Source organism: Lepeophtheirus salmonis, chromosome Z (genome assembly GCF_016086655.4).
Source record: "Lepeophtheirus salmonis chromosome Z, UVic_Lsal_1.4, whole genome shotgun sequence".
In the NCBI taxonomy this organism is placed as follows: domain Eukaryota; kingdom Metazoa; phylum Arthropoda; class Copepoda; order Siphonostomatoida; family Caligidae; genus Lepeophtheirus; species Lepeophtheirus salmonis.
The window spans coordinates 14671030-14695850 of NC_092584.1; the positions used below are offsets into that span (position 1 = coordinate 14671030).

Sequence of the window (24821 nt, forward strand, 5' to 3'; positions counted from 1 at the left end):
TCTGGAAAACTATATTAAAAATCCGTAGTATTCATAAAACATTAAAATTAAATTTTAAAAAATTCAAAATAAACAAATGTTCAATACTTATATGAGTATATAATTTTTTTTTTAATTTTAAAAATTCCATTTTTTTTAAAAAAATCAAAAATGAAATTTCAAATTTTAATTTTTTCGAAAAATATTTTTTAATATGGGTTTTTTTTTATTATTTTAAAAATTCACAGCTATTCACAAAAAATAAAATATCTTGGAAAATAACTTCAAAAATGTACAGCTATTCACTGAATTTTTTTTAAATGGGAAAAATTAGTTTTTTTTGGAAATTTAGATATTGAAGGTTGGCTATAGCTCCTTCAGCATACTACCTGCGGATACCCCTGGAACTTGTCCTAAGACTGGCCTGGATTAGACCAAATAAATAAGGACAGATGCACTGCAGTCTAGTCACACATGTCGTTTCTGAAGTAAGGTAAATTTGATCCCTTGGTCATCATTGAGGGGGCTTTACTCCCTTAAATTATTATGTTATATAAGAAAGTAAAAATATATGGTCATATTATAGTGCATTGTAATGAAAATATGAATATGATCTTAATATATTTCTTATTTGGTTTAATAAACAATCCAGACATTAAGGAAAATTTCGAGGACCACAAGTTAAGGATCTGTTCCAAAGACTGAGAGTCCTAAGGACCGATTAGACAGATCCTAAGACTGTACTGGACTAAATAAATAAGAAATGACACAACACTAATTGCAAAACTGGAAGACCATTTTATTTATATATTCATATATTAGGTTGAGTCATACATAACTTGATTGTACCATAAAAACTCGAATCCTTATAGAAACACTAAAATAACTGTACATACAATCATATTACATAGTCGGACATGGATACTATTACGTCGGGGCACTTGTCTTTAACATCAAATGCAATTATTAAACATTTTGTGATTGTTATTAAATAATTTTTATAGATTGGACTTAGCCCGCGACCATCAGTTGAGAATCCATGTTCTAAACTGAGCCTATTAAATAAAAAATTGAATTATACCAAATTTTCAAAAGATCTTCTTAAGTTGGGTACAAAAAGTTCGTAATTAATTAGTCATAACAGTTAGTAACCAAAAAATAGAAAAATGATAAAAGTTTTGGAATATCGTTCAAAATATATGTTTTTCTTTGAAAAAAGAAGTCCATCCTTTTTAATTGACTTTCTTTTTTTTCCCCATTAATATCTATCTCTTGTTTGGCAATCAAAATAGTGTGTACACGACGATCAGAGTTGACGATTTCTAATATTTTATCCACAATTTCGCAATTTGTCCTCAAGCGCTTCCAATCCTTGACATCAAAATTACAGGAACGGAATCGTAGAAAACAAAATTTATAGTTATTGGCTATTACAGTATCAGGACCATAAACACTACTCAAATTTTCAGTCGCCTAACTTATATTTTCGGCTTGTACGAAGAAAGTTGTAAAATATGAGGTATTTTCTCTTTGTTGGTGTGATTATTTTGGTATGCACTCAAACAATACACAAAACTGTCTAATTGGTTTTTTAGTACGAAATCTAGTGTAAGATTATTGCACTTATAGAGGCCGAGATACACATTACTAAAGTCATCTTCTGAGAAAATAATGTATTTTCTTTTGACTACACCTTTTAGATAAAATGCAGTGGTCTAAAAATTGACAACATATTATGCTAAAAATTCAATTGTTTTAAATAATCTTAGTACATGGAGATTTTCTTGATATGTTCTAATGGTCGTTTAAAAAAAATTATATAGGGTCTAACAATCATTATGGGCATCTCAAACAACAGTAGAAGAAATATACCCAAGTTGTCAAAAAATTAATTAGAAATGTCTCATTTCTTTTAATTTTTTTCATTATTGCGTTTTATGTGACGTATAATATATTTTAATAATAAATGTTTGCAAAAAGTTAAAAAATATTTAATTGAAATTTTATATTTTAGTTGTATCGTCCTTCATTGTCTTTTATTTTTTTATAAGGATCAAATAAAAAATTGATCTTTCCTTCAACGGAGATGGTTTTTATTTCTTTATTCACTCAAGCTTAAATAACAAATACTCCAAAAGATGGGTTTTGGTATTGTTTTGCTTCTTTTCAGCAGATTAAAGCAATAAAAAAACTTGTTTTATACATATATGTATACTTATCATTTCACATTTATGTCTCGTAATATATCCTATCCAATGAACTGTCAACTTTTCGTGATGTCTTTGCAGACTCTAAGACTTAAGGATGTCATTGTTGTAATGAAAAAACATAGTTTATAAATTAGAAAAAGAAACACGGTTGTTGCGTGTGCTTTTTCTTCTTTTTTATTCATTATTTAATAAGGTTCTGTGACATTTATTGTATTATCACGCAAATTGTTTTTGATTTAATGATTAATAAAGGTTGCAAGTAGAAAAGAAATGTAATGATTCATTTTATTCTTGATTTTATTAACAAAAATGTTATTCAATGTGAAACAATATAATATATATAATATTTTTACCTAGCTAATAGCCCCTTTTATTACATAGTTAAATAGTTTAAATAAGTTTTTGTATAATATTTTTTCTTGTAGAGCACAAGTTCTATTATTCTTGCCGGTCTTTTAAAATATAGTGTCAAAACTTTGTATTACTAACTCTGTGTGCACTCTTTGTTCAATTGAAAACTTACTAATAATTTTTAAGAAACATCATCAAGAAAAAAAAACAGAAATTTATCTAAATTATACATTTTTTTGTATGTAAGATCTTCGTATGAGATGACTTAGATTTTTATTTCTGGTTTTGAGTATTAAAGTTGAATTAAAATTGTCTCTTTCCGTTAAAAGGTAATTAAGGCCATGATTATTAAAAATCCATTTTTTTAGCGGAATTTAATGTGATTTGCCATAAATATTATTATTAACTTTGTGTACATAAAAAGGGTCATGAACTTAATTTTAATTGACTTTATTTGAATATATAAATATTATTTTGGTTGACAAAATTATAAGATATATTTTATTGTAAGTTAATTTTGGATTCCATATTATTTTCAATCCGGAATGACATTTGTGCATAATCACGGAGGAGGCCAACAAGACATCTTATCTCTGAACAGAGACACATTGATGTACAGCAAATATTCATTTAGTTTTTTTTTTCTTTGTGGAATTTATGTTTTGTTGATTTTTTATTGGAACACTGTGTTTTTTCTTTACAACTGATGTATTGTTCATTTTGTGTACTAATAAAATATATAACTATCTTCTGAAGAAATCATATTTTATTTTAGCCAATCACGAAGGGATTCGTTGAATGGACTGATGAAGCTTTCAGGGTTCAGTATCTCCAATAAGGTTACGAACCACAACTCTAGAGGCTTCCTTCAAGAAGGAGTGGATCAAAATCAAGTCTGACTATATGGTCAAGGCTGCAAAGGATTTGGTCTCGTAATGAGAGAATTATTAGAGCTTAGAGCTCATATATTCAATAAAATTTGTACCGAGCACTATTTTTTGATAATTTTGTCAAAAAAACAAACATCACGTTTAAATTTGACATTTGAAAAATTGAAAAAAAAAATGTGTACCACAAGTTATGATCAACCCTGTATATAAGATGTAATTTGAAAAAAATCTTCTTTTATTTTTTGGTTGGAGAAGAGGCTTCAAAAACTTTAAAGTGGCTCAAGCCCCACAAAAAAGTGATTAGAGACATGTTTAATAACATTTGGCATTATTTTTTATTTCTTGAAATAAAAAAAACTTTTGTTATACTTGTAACTCAAATTTTCCCAAAATCCTCGGGGAAAAAAATCCATCAAAAAAAATTGTTCCTATATCTGTTTCTTTAAAATAAAAAAAGAAGGTGTGTAAAGAAGAATATAATCAAAAAAGATAAATAAAAACTTTACAAACAATATAAATACTTTGCATAGTAAATAAAACTTCATTTCTATTTAAAAAAATAACATTTAAAAACTATGGCAAAATAAACAAAGCTTTCTTATCTCAATACAATGAATTATTTCCCTATCTCTTTTCTCTAAATAGAAAATTCAAAGTATGTACATTATTCAAAAAAAAAAAAATTAATACACATTTACTCGCAAAGCCATTTTTCATATTTTTTTAAAATACTAATCTTGAAGCTGTAGTTTTTCTTTGCATATTAAATATGATTTTGATTATCTTTATACAGGACTTATCAATGGCACATATTTAGGGAGGTGCACATTAATGGACTGAATTCTAAAAAGTATGACTTGCCGATATGTAAAAAAAAATAACCAAAGGTAAAAAAAATTTTAACATCGTGCTCTTTTTTTAATTGCTTTCGTATAACTGCTTTATTTACCAAAGCAGTTATCATTAGTCTTTTATTTTCACAGAGAAAAAATAAGTAATAAGTCCTTTTGAAATATCTGTAGAAAAAGTAGCCAAATTAAAGAGTCGGATTTGTATATAATAGAACCCTCACAAAATACATTATTTACGTTTGTGTTAGCAAGGTAACGTTGAGGAAAGCCTATAAGTATGAAGTAATCGCTAGTTCGTGGAAGACAAATAGGAACTCTTAGGATTTTCATAGGAGTTATAAGGTTAAGTCATCGTTGGACTCGGAGTTGAATTGAGTATCGACAAAGTCCTGCCAATGTCTTTGCTAGATACGCTAATATAATGAAACGCCATGACAGCTACGCTGCTCTCCATACAAAAAACTTGTTACAGTGACCACGTTAATTTACGGGTTTTTTTTTAGTATACATACAAATTGATCCAATTATTTGAATCTCTATGATAGCCCTGACATTTTTTTTTCTTTTTTGTAGGATAATTTTTAAGCTTTCTTGACGTTTTATTAATTAGTAGCAAACCTCCCTGAGAGGAAGCAAATAAATACAAATCCCACTTATTACATAGCAAATGCATATAGGCTAGAATTACTTCGATATCGAACCTCAATTCTTCTCCTCCTATTCCTACACGGGCTTACACTTATAACTCTCATGAGTTCAGTTATGAACTTTCGCCCTAAATAGATTCAATTATATTAAAAACCTGATAGAACATTCGTGTTTACTCATAAATAACGGAGCGTAACCCTGAGGATTTTTAGCGGAGTTATTGGACTAAGAGTAGATTTGGGGGAATAATTCTTGACAATGTATTTTTTATTTCCTTATCTCTCTCTTTCCTTGTCGCAGCTGATTGTAGCTGATATTCTCGTAAACATTCTTTAAATTGTCCAGGTTACCATGTTGATTTTTGGTATAAGATACAATACATTTTTTCTAATTTGTATTTTAATATTCAACATAGTCTCCTTTGAATATTCTACACACTTCTTCCAACGATGCTCCCATCTCTGTAGCACGTCCAAACAGTACTCGGAATTTTTCTATGGAAAATAACTGTTCAAAAGACACTTTTTGTTTTTGGCTCAATTAATTCGAGTTGGATTGACATAGATGCGTCAAATTTGAAGACAAAAAGTATTTATGCATCTATTATATTTTGAATTTTTTTGCAAGGTTGCTCTTTTAAGAAGAAATATTTCATTACAAGCTTATACTCGGTTTTGTCCATATTCACATAAACACTCACATCAACTTACTGAACGAATTCGAGTCCAAAATGGCTACAACTTTGATGAGTAACTGTTAACACATGCTAGATATATTTGACTAGCTTTTATTTATGAGTGCTGCTATCTTCACGTTGAGGCTGGAAACTTTTTAGAACACACTCATACAAGAAATACACTTCCTTCTCTAGGAATTACCGGTGCAAGAACCTTCTCACATTAAATACAAGAGAATAATATCTCTCGAGTACATTGTCTATAGAGCTACGACATTCCATGAAATGAAATTTTACTTCAGAAAGGAGGATTTTTTAGTTTACTCCAACTACATATTTGATTAAACCTCTCATTTTGTCTTAAAAGCAATACCAAAAAGTTGACATACAAAGTAATACAACAAAATATAAAATTCAAATGCCTTTCGTTTTAAATATGTAGTTTAAAATTGTGATGTTTTTTTATGTGATGAAAGAAAAAACATAATATATATAGCTAGTTTACAGCATAAGAGTCAAATATGGAGGTTGTATAATACATAAAGCTACACTATCATTCCATATAAGCTCTTTTATTGACTACATTTAACCTAATTATTGGGGTCATAAAGGTTCAATTGTTTCAGATGGAGTTAAAAGATATTTGTTTTTTTGGGTAGCAATTTTAATCTTGTATGGAAAAACAAGTCATTAAATGATAAATAATTATTGAATAGAGATCGTCAAAACATAGAGAAAAATAACAGTTAATTACAGTTATAATTATATTAATTCACATGGATCGAAACACCATAAACCCGTCTAACGCCAAGGTTTTGAAAGTTATTATGTATTTCTTTTATATTTCTTCAAGTAGTATCTATTCCACACAAGAAAGAAATCTATTTAATCTGAGCCGAATTAAAATGTTGATGGATATATCTTTTTTAGAAATTTAGAGTTTTTCGGCATCGACAAAGATATTAATTTTGCTTAATAATAATGATAGATCCCAAGAAAACCTCCATTTTTTTATCTTTTTAAATATGAGTTGAACTAAACCTCTGCAAGGTTTCATTGAACAAACAAACTTTGGCTAAAAAATGTGGAAGATAATTAACCAAGAAATATTCAGAGTTACTTAGCCTTTTTACATAGTTACTCAATACTTAGATGATTCTCGCTTCAAGAATGAAAGAATAATAATAATGGCTTGATATAAAAAATTATATGACATGATTATAGATGAGCCATATAATACTTTAGTCTTCAGAGCGCTACCCGGCTGAGCCTTAGCTAAACACGCTCCATGATACATACAAAACACCAGCAATATTTAATTACTATGACTACATACAAATTAAGATTATGTATTTAATTCAAGTCAGGGAGACTTATATATAGTGCACCTTGTATACATGATCAATGCTACACGCAAAACAGTTCAGCTGGGTTCAAATCATTGAACACATCTTAGTCCTCTTAAATTATAATGAACAAGGTGCCCATTATTTTTAAACCGATAAACCGAATATTAAAAGTATAATTTTTGACTTATTGCATGATATTTGGGACCACAGAAATAGGCTTAAAAATATCCACTTTGAACACAAAAAACTAAAATGACCTGTACTGTGTGGTCCATTGAAATCTGACCACTTAGTAATTCAATAATTAATGAAAGTAGAAAGTATGAAATTAATTCATATTCTGTAACATTACAGCAGAAGCAATTAGTTACAAAAAAAAAAAAACTTAGTACTCTAGCTTACATACAATTCGTGAAAATGACACTTGAATGTGTTAGACGAATTTACATTTTCAGACTCTAAGCAGTTGGGTGTCTCCCTCCAGAAACACCGTTTACGCCGTCAGTAAGTTTAAAACGTTGGAAAGAAGAAGAGTTATGTCAAAAAGATTACAATTGACACGTAAGAAATAAAGAAAAACAATCTAGGTCAATCTCCTCAAGTCCATGAGGGCCTATGCAAGGGATCTCTTAGTTTTACACCAGACTGTCCAGACAGCTATCAAAAAAGAGAGTGGAAAAATCCTTGTTGAGGGTGGAGAGGCTACTTTTGATACCAGCAATGAGAGAAACACATCCTCTCCGTGGCACAACTTTTTCGAATGTGTCTTTTGAGTTCTTTTCAGCACTTTTTTTTTTTTATCCAAACATCAAGACCCTTAAAGCCACTGTCCGTCAGCACTGGGGTGTAATGGCAAATGACTACATCTGCAGCAGGTGTCAAGCCTCCTCCCCCCACCTGGAACCCATCATTGCTACTAAGGGCTGCTACATTAATGATTAAGGTAGCTCAGACATACATTTACTTATAGTTCAAATTTTGTCGAATTATATTGTTAATTAATAAATTATATGTTGTTAAATTTTAAATTCAAAGTGTTCAGATTTTAATGGACCAATCGGTAACACAGCAAAACAGCCTTAAACTTGGCCATGTTAAGTGTTTCAATTGTTCTTAACTGAATAATACTTTGTGCAGGAAGAGAAAGTTACAAACCAGACAAGAAAAAAGTATAATATAGATATAAATAATAAATATAGACTAGAAAGATAATCAAATCTATGCTCGGAATATATACAAAATTCATGTCAACGTGTAAGATCATTTGTTACACAATTTGATGCCTCTAGAGAATTGAGCAAGAATGTTGTGTTTTTTTTGTTTTTTTCTTCTTTTTTCCTCAAATTGCAAAGTTCTTAATGCTGTCAATGCTGCAATTAACAGAAGATAAAGTGTGGGGGTCTATTGTTTGTTTACATTTTATACAAAAATCATTTTTCGAGTGTATACCTTCATTTATTTTTTGAGGGGGGATATTAGACTGTTTCAAAATAAAGAGGTAAACATTATGTTTTATCAAAATATACATGTACTCAAAGGTATATGTATATCAAATTACTTTATAAAATTTATCAAAAGGGTGCGTTCATAATTGTATAATCTGTAAAATGACAAGGATAAAAATCCTACACAGTGTGCGACACTCTGACTTCCTTTCTCTACCAGGCAATAAAACAATTTGTTTTTGAACAAAAATATTTATTTTTCTTTAATTATGTAAGTACATATTAAAATTTTTGTTTTATATGGTAAGTATGAGATAGAGCATGTCCGCTGATGACATTTGAACATTAAATAGAGGAGGACAATATTATGTGTCTATTTAAAAAGTACAAATATTATTAACTGACAAGATTTTGGAGTGATATGTAATAACTGGGAATTTTTATGTTAGGAAACTTCTACAATCAATCTTTCTACCCTAGAATAATATTTTGTCATTTATGTATTGTTAAGCATCAAGGAGGCGTGTCTTGAGTGATTATTATCACATAAAATACTAGTGCCTGATTGGGCCCTTGAGCTTGACTATACAAGTCTGATATGGAAGGAAGTATGGGTGCAATCAGCCGTGTGAACTGTTTTTGTGTTTGTTATTCTAAAGAAATTTTCAAATGTTACCAATAATGAATAAGATATACTAAGCTAAAAAAAGGGCAGGAAATTCAAAATTACCTTTTTTTAACCTCATGGTAAGAACTACGTGGCTACTTGATCTAAGAAATAACAATCTAGCAACGATTGATTGTAGCTAAAGCTCAGCTTTTTGAATCAAGAAAGGAAAGAAAAAATGGAAACATATCTATATTAATAAAGCAAAGTTTTTCTCTTGTCGACAAATAATAACTTTCAGCTTTGTTATGTACTCCCGCCAATATGTAATAAATGAGTTTTTTTTTTAAATATTATCTTACTCTCTAGCGCTTCCTTTTGTTTTTGTTCCTCTTCCGATTCAATGGAGTCAAAAATGGCAGCCCCAATTAGGAGATAAGTGAATGTACAGACGATAAGACTTAGAGTCCGGACGTTTTGCTTCTTCATATTAGGGACCTAGGGGATGAAATTGAGGGAGACATCACTCCTGGAAGATTTCTCCGCATAGTCCCCACTGAATGAAACCACTTTGGTGAATACTGAAAAAAGAACTGGATGCATTTTTTTCTATTCCTTCCTCTGTGGCGATGTGGGATCCAGAGAAGGGAAGAGCTGTTTTACTTTGCCTTTGTTCCTGAAAGAAGAAAAAAAAAATTAGTCTACGTAGATGTGGTACGTCAGCATAAAAACAGTGTTGAACCAAAATCAAGAAAGAGAAAAATAAAACTTTTTTATTCAAATTCGTTTGATCAGCACAGATACTCAAGAATTTTAACTTCAATTTAAAACTTTATTTGATTTAATATACTCATATGTGACTCATGTATGACCTTTCAAATATTAATTTATCATTATCTGATTGTGACAACCCATTTTAGCTACTTTTTTTTCAAAAACATTCCAAAAAAACAAGCCCCCTCAAAATATAATCCTGCGGACGCCCTGAAACCCGACGAAAATTTAAGCCCAACAATACATATACCGGGTTCGTTAAAAAAAAAGTTTTTAATCATCCTGTATCTGTATGTGTCCAAATTTTCAATAAAAATTACAAATAACAAGCCCCCCTCAAAATATAATCCTGGGGGTGTTTTTCGAAAAATATCATTTATGTGATTTTGTGAACAGCTATAGATTTTTGAAATTTTGAACCAAAAAAAGTGTTATTCTAAAAAAAATTATTTTTTGTTAATAGCTATGGATTTTTGAAATTAATTTATATAGCAGGGGACGATTACAATAGTTGAAAAATATCGAATTTGAGTTAAAATTTAAAAAAAAAATTCACTAAATATTATTTTTTGAATATTAAACAACCATATTTTTTATTATATTGAATTATTAAATTTCAATGCGCCAATAGGGATTAAGATATAATAAGATTTGTATTATAGATCACTGATTAGTATTATAAATCTGTTAATCTCCCTCTCAATGACCACTTCACATCAGCACCACTTCCGACTTTAAAATAAACTTAATCTGAAGTGTAATTTATCCATATTAATAAAACAAAAATGCGCCTGAATGTATAAATTTATGCTTGGATGTTTGAATGGAAATATATAATATTCATATAGATGTTTTGATGTAACAAGTAAGAATGTAGCCATATTAAATAAATCTCGTATGCATCTTACAAGTAGCATCGGGCGTATTTATTGCACTTAGATACACCCATATAGTGCTCTAGAGACTGAATTCCTCCCTGGCTCATCAGTAGTCATAAATATCCTTTGTGCAGTGGGCATTGTAGACAAAAAGAAACCGAAAATCAATATGGTAACCCTGACCATTTGAGCAACGTTTTGAAGGAGAGAAATAATAATGGGCATGACGTTTCATTTGATCAGCTACAATCAGCTGTGACAAGGGAGGAAGGAGAGAAGGAAATAAACAAAGATATTTTCAAGAATTACTCACGTCAAATTCTAGTCTGAGTCCAACAAGGACTTACAATTATAAAACCACTTTGTCTTTTATGATCACACACGAATATTTAACCAGCTATTGAATATAGATGAAAACACTGCTCAGTAATTAAAAATAATGAGACTTGCACAGGAAAAGAAAATTCATTCTTTAGATTACCAATTCCAAAAATACGTGCTAGCAAAAAAAAAAACAATGGATTTATATTACCACTCATCAGTCATATGAGTTTATTTTTCTCAAGTTCTTTCTTACATTTTCAAAGAGAGAATATTTGGGATGGAGTAACTAAGTGTGAGTGTGCTCATGAAAAAGAGTGAGTATCACTGATGATTTCTTTGTTATTTATTTTCTATATTTTTTAAACAACGTTTGGTTATTTGATTATTCCGAATAACTCCGGGTAAAGCCGAGTACTTTATACTGAGTGTTAAGATATCTCAATTTTCTTCGAACTGAGTGAGTTTTGAATTTTGATAAAATATATAGTAACTGATAGCAAACAAAAACTAAAGATCCTAAAAATAAACTAATTTTAACCCTCAAAAAGCATTTTTATTTAAAAGAAAAGTTGATAAAAAATATTGATTTTGAGTTCACAACATTTTATGTTAAATTATTTAGTTGTGATGTAAATTTTATGACCAGAGCTTTCCTTAAAAAGGAACTCTTGCAACAGTTCCGTGTTGTAACTGACTAGTCTCCCGTATCATTCAATGATATCTTATAATTAATTAAACAAAGTTTTACTCCTGGGTATTGCTTCCTTTCATCTAAAAGTATGATGTTCAATTAAGAGAATTATAGAATTTCATTATATGACCATGAGATGGAATTTGAGTTTGATTATTGAGTGAGTTGATACAATATGAATGCATTGAGGGAAGCATATGTTCTTTTCCAGAAAAAAAATCCTAATTGAATTAAAAAAATAACATTTATTCAATTTAAGAGTAAACAATGATATTTGAATTGGTTTATTTGTATGTTTGAATGTAAATATAGTATACTTATATACATATTTTGATCTAACAAAAGTCAATGTGTTCTTATTAATGAAATCCCTCAGGTGTTTTGCATGTAGCGTCGATATAGTATGCAGGATGCACTGTATATAGTGCTCCCTTGTGTATATCATATTCATATTTTCAATGTAAGAAATAACAATGTAGTCATATTAATGAAATCCCTCAGGCGTTTTGCATGTAATATCGAGAGTATTAACATGATACGCTGTATATAGTGATCCCTTGTGTATATCATATTCATATTTTTGATCAAATAAAAATAAAAATTTAGTGATATTAATACATTCATGGGCAACACCCTCGGGAGAAGCTGTTTTCTTGAATTCAATGTACGTTCGCGCCCAGGCGATTTCTAGAGAAAGAAATATACTTTCTGTATATGGATTTCACCAAAAGATTTCTAGGTCAGATGGAGTAAATGTAATACTATAATGTTTACTTATACTTAATCAGTGCAACTCCATCTAACCAATTAAAGGAACATTAGACCAAAATAACAGGTACTTTGCATGTAGTACTGAGCGTGTTTAACTTAAGCTCAGCCAAGTAGATCTCAGGAGAATAAAGTACTGCCTTCCTTATCAGTTATACAGGGTTGTGTCTGTCATTTTTTATCCGTTCAAGTCCAGTCTTAGGACTGGCCTTTGAATTTTGTATAAAAATATCGATGGTTTATTTAGACAAATAAGATATATGACATCAAGGGAATTGCACATATCTTACAAAAAATATTATTTTTTTAATAATAATACAATAAAATATGAACATATCATATTGTTACATAGTTATATAATTTATTTTATTATTTGACGGAATAATTAAGAAAAGGAAAAACACACACATTGACTTCACGAGGGATCAAATTTACTTTATATAAGGACCGGAAAATGGGACTGGACTGGACTGGACCACGATCCTCGTTCTTAAATAAGGAGCGATACAACACTACTCATATCGTTATATTATTATTTTTTTCTCAAACTGTTATTATTACTCTTTCATCCTTGTGGAGAGAACATCTATGTATTGAGTGACTACGTGTGCTCATGAAAAACAGTGAGTAACACTGAGAATTTGACAATGGGTATCTTTTCGACCACACTTTATAACTCTGCCTAGTGCAAACCCTAGTACCGAACTATATTAATTTAACAATTGTACGCTCTCACCCATTAATTATTCTTGAATACATTAAAAATGTAGTTGATTTATCTTCCAAAGTAGTCAAATGGTTGAATAAGGACTTTTATTCTTTGTTCAATCAATAATATGTATTGTTGGTTAATTAAATTTGTAAATAAAGGAGAAATAGTTAATTAAACTTGTTAAAAAGCAACAAAAAAACTTTTCTTTATAATTTATATTTTTGCACATCATAATTATCAATTCTAAGTAAAATATTTGTTGCTAAAAAATTATTTATTTATTCTAAGTAATATGTACACTTGAAAACTATGTAATCTTGAAATGAAACTTCCTAATATTTTGGCCACTTGATCTAAGCAGTAACAATGCAGCAAAAAGAGTGTGTGGCTAAAGCCCAACGCATCATATAAGCATGTTCTGAAATCATTGAGACAGGTTCATTTGAAGGGAAAGGAGAAGAGTGAGCTACAAATTCCACCAGGATCGATTTTCTCATGAATTTTATGTCCACTCCATGGTTATTCAGAGACTATATAGCTAATGCATACATACCACATTTGCACATGTTTCTCAATTCATTGCTGAACATGGAGACTCATAATTTTCGCTTGTACTTTTTGATAGGTTACAAACTGGGCAAAACAGTGGCTCACCTTTCTACCGTTAACCCTGATGTATTTCTTAGTCTTGCAACTCTCTTTTGGTGGGCTGGAGAGATCCAAGGTTGGACTTTAAAGCTCTAAAAAGTTGTAATTTAAGAATCCTGACTGATAATCTCCACTTCGAAAACTCATCAGCGTGTGGTTATCCCATTCTTTTACTCGGGCCAGCAAGGATGAGTGAATGAAGTGCTGTAGGGCCCTGATGAAGCTCTTCCAGGACCACGGGAAGCAGTTTTTGGGGTCCCATCTATTTGTACGGTACGAATCTTTGTTCTTCTAGAGGGATTTCTGGATGTACCCAAGGCCAAGCAACCCTCTAATATTAAAAACGAAAAGAAAAAGGGAACACATATCCGTTGATGATTATTTTAGTAGGTAGCATTTTGGGCATGTTAAAAAAACGAAAATAAATATGGTAAACCTGGCAATTTGAAGAATTAAGGGAGATAAGCATAGATCTCATGACGTTTGAAAATTAAAATTTTAGGAAAAACATTTCAAAAATAAAATTTTGAATATTAAATTTATTGAAGAAAAAAATTTCCCAAAATTATAATTTTTTTTTAAATTACAAAAATCCAAAACTATTCTAAAATTCAAAGATCCACAGTTTTTGACAAGAAATTAAATTTCAAAAATCTACAGCTGTCCACAAAAAATTACATTTTTGGAAAAAATTGAGAAATTACATTTTTTGAAAGAAAATTTTGAAAAAATAAATTAAATTTCAATTTTTTTTTTTTTTTTCAAAAAATCATTCAAATATTCAATTTAAATATATTAAAGATAGTAAAAAGCAAGAATTCCTTAATTGGAAGGGTGCTACCCCTTCAGCTCGCCCTTTGAGGACGCCCAAGATATGCTCGCCGGGATTTCTGCTATTTGTGCTTATTTACGCGTGAAAGTAAGGTAGAAAAATTATTGATCAATTGAAAAGCTTTTTCTAAAAAAAAGAATAGTTGAAACATAAAGATCAACAAGATCAAATGCATGAGGTGGTTTTAGGATCTATTTAATCTAGTGTGTACTTACTCTAACTCAATTTGATGATTGAAAACAAAAAGGAGAAAAAAAACAACTAAATATTAACTTGATTAGATTCATACTTTATTCATCTGTTAATATTTTTCTTTTTTCAAAAAAGCTATAATGAACTTGCAAAAAATATTTTTATTTATATAATAGTAGGGAAGACCAGAACAATTACAAATGATCATTTTTCTCAGGTATAAGAACCAAAACATAATTATACACAATCATAAAACAGTGTAAGTAACTGTAAATTCACACTCCGTGGTATTTTTTTTTAATTGAATGAAATAGCTCCAGCCTAAATGTGGGGTACGTTCAGAGAAATGATGTCACAGTTTATTTTTAATAATATATATTAATTTTATTGGACTTTTATGGAAATCGGTGGCGTTTTAGGTTAGAAGCACCACTTGGACTCATCTCAGAGCATGCGGATTTGAACTCAGAAAAGTTATGTACTATGGACATCTAGGGACTCATAAAGTTTGAAATGTTTAGAAGCTGGATTTGATTCCACTTTCATCTTTTGCATGATTTTAAAAGCCATTGGGTGCATATTCAAACGAAGTGTTGTCATAGGTTTGATAATTATGTATAGCACGACAAATCACCATACCAATTCTGTCACATATGTAAATAATAACAATGGTATTCATTACAAAGTCGGGTGAGAAGAAAATTATTAATAAAAATAATAATTCAGAGATTTTGTTGGATTATTTAATTAAGATTAATTAGTTTTTTATCAGAATTTCGGACAAGGATGTCACCAGAACGCAAAGTCCTTAGCAAGTCTTAATGAAATCAGTAATGAGGTTATAACTATCCTAATTAAATCAGGGTATTCTTGCAGTAGCTGTTTATGATCATGGACTTATTGAGGCTGACTTTAAATTGAATAAATACAAGAACTTCATAGAGGAGTGTGTAGAATGGAAGTATATATCAATAGATGATCTTTTAGAATCTTAAAATTACAAAAAGTATTTTTAATTAGAAAAATCAATTCAAATTCACGGTGTTTCGTTCTTTGAGTTAACACCATAGAGAAAGGAGTACATAAAGGCGACAAGGTACGCAAAAGGTTGAGTAATATACTCCAGCTTAGAGGTGGGGCACATTCAAAGAAATGATGTCACATTTTATTTGTAATAATATATATATATCAATTTTATTGGACTTATATGGGATTTGGTGGTGTTTTAGGTTAAAAGCATAACTTGGACTTATCTCGAAGCATATGGAATTGGACTCAGAAGCATGATAACTTCGACTCATAAAAAAGTATGCGCTATAGACATCTAGGAATATTTATGCGGCTGGTATGATAAGAATGATATATTATATTCATTGAAATAGGTCAATTCGTATGTAAATAGATATTTGTAAGTATATTAAGTAAATAAAGAGATAATTCATAATAAAAACTATTAAAACAGAAATTTACAATAGGTTTTCGTGGTTTGAAATTGATGAAATTGAGTTGGATACTATATTATTAATCAGACTCAACTTGGACAAAATAGCAGGAATACACGAAGGCATGGTAACTTAGAGTGGCCTTGGAATCTTTAAAATATCTTAAACTCGGAAAAAATGGATTCGACTATAGCACAGGATTCTAAAACATTCTAACAAAGGATTGTTCTTTAAAAAAAATTTTTTGTAATCAAAGGGTTTATTTGTATTAAGTCAAGAATAACATCATTATCTTCTCCACTTTTGTTATATCTTAGCAACAACTGGCGTATTTATGTAAATGAATAACACAAGTTTTATTTAGAAAGAGTATGGAACTGAAAGGATCAAGCAAACAACTATAATGAAAGGTTTATATATTTATTCATCCAAATATTTTAATAATAATAATTAAGTATTTAAAAGGTATCTACTATTTATTCAAGAGTTTATTAGGACAATTCCTTTTTTCGCCTTTTGCCAGGTGGATCATTGTCCGATCTGCAATTCTTCATGGAGTTCAACCCACTTATCTTACTATAAAAGATTGTTGCAATTGAATTATTAGTTTTCCAAAAAAGTTGAACGAGAAGTTTTCCAAGAACAGTAAAAAAATATTTTTGATTTCTCCTCAATCCCAAAAATTTAAGAAATAATCATCATCCCAAAAAGAAAGTCATGACATTATGATTGACGTTTCTTTCTTAGTAATTTTATATCTATAATTAGTTTCAGTCACCTCGTATTGCATTAATTTAATTTCTTTGACTTCCATATAGCTAAATCTGATGAGAAATAGAATTAAATTTACTAGTAAAAGTGCTGTATTTTCATTTTCTTTAGCTTTTTACTGTTTTCTTTGCTGTTTATTGGTCCTCAAGCAAAGTGATCAGAGCATAATGCAAAACGGCATGAACTCTTTTTGACAAACAGCTTTTATCCATTCATCTCAAATCTCCATTGACTATTATTATAAAAGAAAACAAAACTTGAAATTGAATTGGGTGTTATGAGTTATAATTCAATCTAAGCTTTACCTGGATCTCTAGGAAACATATGGAAACTATGTACAGTTGAAGAAGCCTTGTCCAAATTGGAACAAACATAAGTAGTACAATGTTTTTATGATTTTGGTAAAAGTATAAAACTGCCATTAGAGAACAAATACAGAATATGAACTTAATAATTTGTAACAGTATATTCAAATCGAATCACCTATTAAGAAGTTGAATAATCAAGTTTTTCCCTTTAGCTGACTTTGAAAATAATAGTTTATTCTCTAAGACTGAAGGTTTTAATCCACTACTGCCTTGATATGCTAAACTACCAATAAATATACATTCTCGCATCTATGTACTTCTTTCTCTATGGTTAAACCATACAGTTAAAAATAGGAGGAATGATTTTCAACATATTACTTCTGAGTAAAGTAGAAGAATATCTTATTAGGTGCAATCCTATTGGTACGGTCCTAATAATATTTGTCAGTCATAACTCATAGGACAGGTATTTTGTAGAAACTAAGACAGCTGAATTTACGTCGTTACTACTAACTACGTCAATTGAGTTACTAAAGTTATATCATAATAAACCATAAATAAAACCATAATAAAATCATAAATAAGGAGATGGGAGACAAGAACGAATTATTATACGTTCTAGCTATCATTCATTAGGACTGTCGAATGGTAAAAAAGGGCGGAATGGGCGAGGGGGCAAAACACTTATAAGGCGATCACACCTAGGACTAATTAAACACTATGTATTTCACAATTATCTACTATTGAAAAAAAAAAAAAAAAAAAAATCAACCTAGGAGAAAATTCTTTAATAACTTTTGAAAGATTCTTAATACATTGAAATAGTTATTTTTTACAAAAAAAAAAAAAAACTATCTTTAAAAAGTTTTTAAAGAATTTTCCCATTAAGTGATTTTTTTTCTTTAGTAGAAAATCTCGGAGCAAACCAAAAAACGTCTAATCTCTTTAATTTGTCAAAAACAAACTAGCAATTCGAACTTTATGTAAATATGTAACAAATCAATATAAAAATATATTTGAGAATTTCGGAATTCAAAAATAACAGTTTCTTTTTTTATTAGGCATCGTATTCACCTTAATTAGAATACCAAATGTTTTTGATATCAATGTAGTCAGGGTAAATGCAAGTGAATGCTCACTAAATTGAAGTGAATATTTTTGGGCTAATTTAAGACTGTAGATTATACCCAAATTTAGGAAAAAAATAACATAAAATTAATATGGTAACCATGAAATTTGAAAAATGATTGAGAGGAGAACAGCTTAGCCGGCATGTATTTTCATTAAATTAGCTGCAAACCACTATGAGAGGACGAAAATAATAACAAATCTTACTCCCTATCAAGCAAGTTCATAGGCAAGAATTAATCCGTTCTTGATCCTCAATTCGACTCTGAGTTCAACAGACACCTACAATCATAACTGGTAATGAAAATCGTGTGTATTTTAGGTATGCTAAAAAATAGAAACCAAAAATGAAAATTGATAATCTTTACAACATTAAAAATGTTTTGAATGAGAACAGCTGAGCTCTTATTACGTTTCATTATATCAGTTATATTTAGCTGTGGCAAGTGATGAGCGGGAGAAAGAAAGAAACAAGGAGATGGGTAAGAATTGCACCGATTTCGATCCTCAATTCTACTCTGATTCCAAAAAAGCCACACGTATATGAGCACATATTAACTCTTGTTAGTTAATAAAAGGAAGTCTTCGTAAGAGGAAGTCTATATTATTACTAGTGATGAAAATGGTGTGTATTTTAGGCATAATAATATGACAATTGACAATTTGAACCGACAATTTGAAGAATAAATCTGAAAATTTGTTGCAGAGCTAAGCAAAGCTACTCTCCACCAAAAATTTCTTCAAATTATCAGGGTTACAATGTTAAATTTCGGTTTCTTTTTTCCAAATGCCCAAAATACTTCCAATTAGCATCACCGTTTAGACTTACCCAGTCTTCCCTAATTATAAAAGTGACTGTTCATATGATTAAAGATATTTAACATTGTATATACACATAAGATAACATGAAATGAGATTATTTGCTGCTGAATAAATTAACAAAAGTAATTGACCTCTTTGTACGTACTAATGTATAGTTTTGTGACTATGTAGTGCTGAGTGTAACTTTTTGTTCTATCTATCTACAAATCATTGATTTCATTTGCTTGATTGCACTATACAAAATATTATATATTCAATAGTTGTATTGTATATATTATTTTTCGTTTCCCTACTATCATGTCTTGTCTAGCATGACTACTCATTCATTAGAAGTTGTGAAGGTCAGTTGAGTTTTCTGCAACTAAAAAGGTAGTGTATTGTAGACATTATGAGTTGAATAATACATCTCTAAAGGTGTTTTACTACGTCGTTCCTGCATATACACGTTAGTTCTGTGTCGGTCCTTACTTATTCAGTCCAGTCTAGCCTTAGAATCGGTCCTAAAAATTAAAAGAATTGGTCTTTAAGACTGTAATTCCATGGGACCGGTCATTAAGACCGTCGGTACTTGGAATTTTGTATAAAAATAACGATGGTTTATTTAGACAAATAAGATATATGAAATATCTATTAAGATTGTTGCACAAATCTTCCAAAAAAACTATATTTTCGATTATAATACAATATAATATTGTTAATTAGTACTAAAATGTATTCAACTATATAACGAAATAATTAAAAAGAGGAAAAACAACCCTCATTGACGTCGCAAGGGATCGTTTTTACTTTATGTAAGGACAAACAAGTGGGACTGTACTGAACCGCGGTCCTCAGTCCTAAATAAGGACCGAAACAACACTAGTACATGTATAAGTATAAAAAATATATAAATTATATCGGGAGAAGAGTTGTTCTAACATGTATATGTACATATGTCCAAAGATGTAAATTCAGTTTAGAATGGGCATGTTTAAAAAAAAAACCCCGAAAATCAACATGATAACCTTGACAACTTTAAGAATGTTTAGAAGAAGAGAAACAATAGTGATCAAGAAGTTTCATTGGATCAGCTACAATCAGGTGTGACAAGGGAGGAAGGAGAAAAGGATATAAACAAGGAATTTGCTAGAATTAACATACTCTGATACTCTAATTCTACTTTGAATCCAACAAAGACTATCAATTATAACTCTGCAATAAAATCTTAACGATACTTTTCGTCTTTTACGAGCACACACGAATGTTCAATCAGGTTTTGAATATAATTTAATCTATTTAAGAAATGATTTTTACAACTTAGGGACTAAATAATATCTATAAATGCTCAGAAAAAGAAAAATTCAATTTCTCAATTACCAATTTTAGTTGCTAGTGTTCAACAGCTGAAAAAAAAACCTACAATTGTTATTCTAGCAATGGGGTATGGCCGTTGCTTACTTATATTATATTTGGAAACAAAACAACATAGAGTGTCTTGTATAAAAATAGTACAACTCCCTCAATGATAGATTATTCATCTACACTAATAGCAATGTTTTACAGAGTTGGGTTCCAAAACTTTTTGTAGTATGACTAAATTACGAAAATGTGATTTTATAGATATCAAGAAAAGATATGTTTAAATAGTATATTTAGCTATACTTTTTATTTCGTATGTCCTCCATTACATGCAATACACACTGACAAATAGATTGGCTGCTCTTGACGACGAAGGCCGTGTCCAAGGCGAAACACACTGATAAATCGTATTTTTGAACAAATTCAAATTTGGATGAGATGTTAGGTAGACGTTCTTTTTGAAAACGCCCCAAATCGAAAAGTATAGTGGATTTTGGTCAAGGCTAAATAAAGACAACTTGGAGGTAGGCCAGAAGTCAGCCATATTACTGCTGCATAAGTTTTGGTTCTTCTTAGCTGTTTGGAGCAGTAATGGACTTTTGATATCGTAGGCAATCGGAATGGAGATGCCAATTATCTCTGCAGTCTTCTCGGTACTGACACTAATGCAGAGGATATCGATAATGTTGTCGCACCGACATTTTTATACTTTAAGACATAATATAAAAACAAAACGTGTTTAGTTGTGTTCACATGTCGTTTAGTACAATAAAGTTATGGTCGATTATGGATTTTTTATTTTTTCTGTTGCCTGGGCATTGAAATTTGATCTTGACCTCTAAAAATTTGATGACCTCTTACCATAATCAAGTATAATCTTTGATCAAAAACAATCCGTAACTTTTGTATTAATCCTGTTAACTAACAACCAAAGAAATATAGGCAGAAATATAACCTCCATTCAGCTTCTTTGGGGGAGGTAAAAATAAAAACACTACATTGTTCGGAAGCAAACGTGGACTGTTAATAAATGTTAATTATATAATTAAATAGGGAGGATGTGAGTTTTTACCCTGCATATTCCGAATCTGATGTCCTTTCTGCATAAGTAAACAATAATAAACATTTCTCAATTATTTCATCATGAGTGAGCAAGAAGCAAAAAGCAGAAGATCTCAGACCTTCTGGATGCCAAAATTGAGGTGGCAGAGATTATGGAAATTGTGAAGTGCTCCAGGAGCCTCATTTTCAAGGTGACCAAGATGAAAAAGGATGGAAAAGATATCTCAAGGAAAGAACGAAGTGAGGGACACAACTTGAAAAGGGATTCTGGGTTTCTGGGGACCTGAAGAAGAAGATCAAGGAGAACCCCACAAAATCCATGAATCGGCTCTCTAAGGAGTTTGACGTGGCCGAGGGTACAATCAGGAGGACTTTGGGTTTTCCTCTTACACAAGGACCCTACGCCACCTGTTGACAGACACTCTGAAGGAAAGGAGACTGCAGAGGTGCAAGAAAGTTCGTGCATGGATCAAGATAAAAATTTTCTCTAACGAGATTTTCACTGTAGACCAGGTCTATAACCGTTAGAACACCCGTTGGCTTGGGAAATCACCAGAGGAGGTCAAGGGGGTGTTCTGTACAAAACATCCGGCCCAAACAATGGTCCTTGGGGTCGTGGCGTCCAACGGCAAGAAGATGTCTCCCTTCTTTTTTAAGGCTCGGGAGAAAATCGGTCAGGAGCCCTACTACAAGGTGCTGAGGCTCACCATACTGCCATGGCGACAACTATGTGTGGACCCAAGATGGTGCACCCTCACACACATCGGCCAAATGCCAGAAGTTATGCGCCGACAACTTGGCTGTTTTTTGGCCCAAGGATATGTGGCCATCATTTTCGCCGGATTTGAACTCGTTAGACTTTGCTGTGTTAGGCACTTTGGTGAGGGAGACTAACCGGACGTCTCACCCGAATGTAGACTCCCTGAAGGCCGACATGTGAAGGAGTGGAACAACTTTTCCAAGAAGTTCATCATCAACTCCTGTACAGCTTATAAATTGAGCAAAAGAGGTCCAAGGTATTTAACTTGAATTGAAAAAAGATAATAATATTCTAAGCATTAACTTAATTGTATTAATAAATATTCACGCTCCTGGGAGTAATATCTATTGATAAAGGCCAACTTGTTCGATTATAAGAAAAAATAGTGAAAATGCACTTACAAAAAAATTTAAATTTCTTCAAAATAAAAAGCTATTAATACACATTATTATTGCATTTTGTGAAGAAAAGTCATTTTAAGGTTAAGAAAAAAACTTTTCAAAAAGGTAATATTTGATAAGAAGAAAATAATTACGTAATGGTTCTAAAAATATACTTCCAACTTCATTTTTTCGTGATAGAAATAATGCATTAGTACCTATTAAAAATATAAAGGTTTTGGTTTTTTTTATATAAATAGTTATCCAACTCTTTGATGAATGTTAAGTGAGTCTATTCATAGATGAATAATTAATTTATATGTGTTTGTACATAATAACCTAATCTATTCATCAGAGAATTTGATCCATCGATATATGTATTCCATACATTGATTTTCTTTGTGAGGACTTTTTTTTTTAATTATGTGGGCAATTTAATTTAACTTTTAATTGACAAACTTTGTTTGAGTATAATAGTAAATAAAGTGATTGTTATCAAAGATGTAACAAGTGTAATATTATGCATTGAAATATTGGCCATTAAAATTTCCAAAATAAAGAGAGCACTATATTAGAACCCCGGAATACGACCGCATCAATACTCAAAACATTTGAAGTTCAACACAAAATGGAGATAATTCTTTGTCGTCTCTGAGCTCGGATAAAACTTCGAAGTAATGATGTGAAATAAATTAACCTGAGCTAGTAATGTATCGATACAAAATTTGGACGTCCGTACTAAATTTTAAGGACTTTTCTGAATAGGACACTATAGCCGTCCCATAGAATAATCTTTGATAAACGACGTTATTAACCAATATTCTAATATTTTAATAAGTCTAAGATCTAGCCTTTGATTAGATCTAAATAAAGAATAAAGGCAAAATATTAATAAGTTTTAATAAACAAGCTCAAATAAGGTAACCTGAGATACTTTACTGTAAATATTAGTGAAAAAGATGCCTTTTATATGGTGCTTTAAAATATAGGACTTTTTCTATGAGCAATAAGAGGGACAGAGGGGACGGAGTAGGGACCGATTGGAAGACCAATACAACCCTATAGTGAGTCATGGAATTCTAGAGACCTTGAGAAATCATTCAAAGTTTATATTTCCACGTGAAGATAATATAAAAAGAAGTTATTGGTTGAAAAAAGGGAGAGGGAAAGGTGAAAGTCATTTTTTACTTCCATCCTTTCAAGACGGGAAATATAGAAAAATAAGCTAAGCTGCATGCGTGATTATTTCATGTGTCTTGAATTCCATGTGTGAGATAAATATTTCATTTTTGACAAAAAATAACTTTGTACTCAGTGCTCCAGACTCGGGATATTCGCCTACATACTGCCTCATTACTGGTGCTAGGTATTTTCATTACTACTAAATGTATTCCCTGTTAAATTCATTCCTGGAAATTGCATCCCTACTTTCAATATGGATATTTAGTGACGTCATACAGTTTTAATCCAGAGCTGAACTTAAAGGAGGTGAGAAGGAGAAGGGAATTAGGGTCCCAAGCAAAATTACTTTTTAGTTATGTAGATCTGAACTGTGAGACGAAGAAAGGAAGAGAAGGAGGGATGATGAAATTGATGAGAATGAGTAGAAGTAGTGATAGACGATTGCAGGGAAGAATAATGAGGGGATTTACTTCTCCTACTTCCCTAAGTATGACCAATATCCACAGATCAAGATTCCTTTCCTATTCCCTATTAAATATTTATGATGACGTCATTTCTAATCGATAAACACCATAAATCCTTCATATACGTTTCCCATCTATCATTAGTCATTACTCATCTCCAGTTTCACTAAATATCCCCCTTCAAAGTGGGAATAAAATGTCTGGGGATGAATTTTATTTGCAATGAAATTGCCAGGAATAGAAAGACAGCGAATGGGTTAACTGGGAATTAAATTACCGGTGACGCTAATTATTAGTAATGGAACGATTTCAAAAAGATCCCAATGCCTATTTCGGTGC

The 24821-nt window shown here is 30.7% G+C and overlaps 1 protein-coding gene across 1 annotated transcript in view; it reads right to left on the minus strand.

The window, feature by feature from the left end:
• LOC121130410 (two pore potassium channel protein sup-9-like) overlaps window positions 1–24821 on the minus strand; it is a 79926-nt gene that overhangs the window by 44302 nt on the left and 10803 nt on the right. The window contains 1 exon segment of the mRNA XM_040726167.2: window positions 9369–9682. Within this exon segment, the coding sequence (XP_040582101.1) occupies window positions 9369–9495 (127 nt within the window). The 5' untranslated portion in view covers window positions 9496–9682.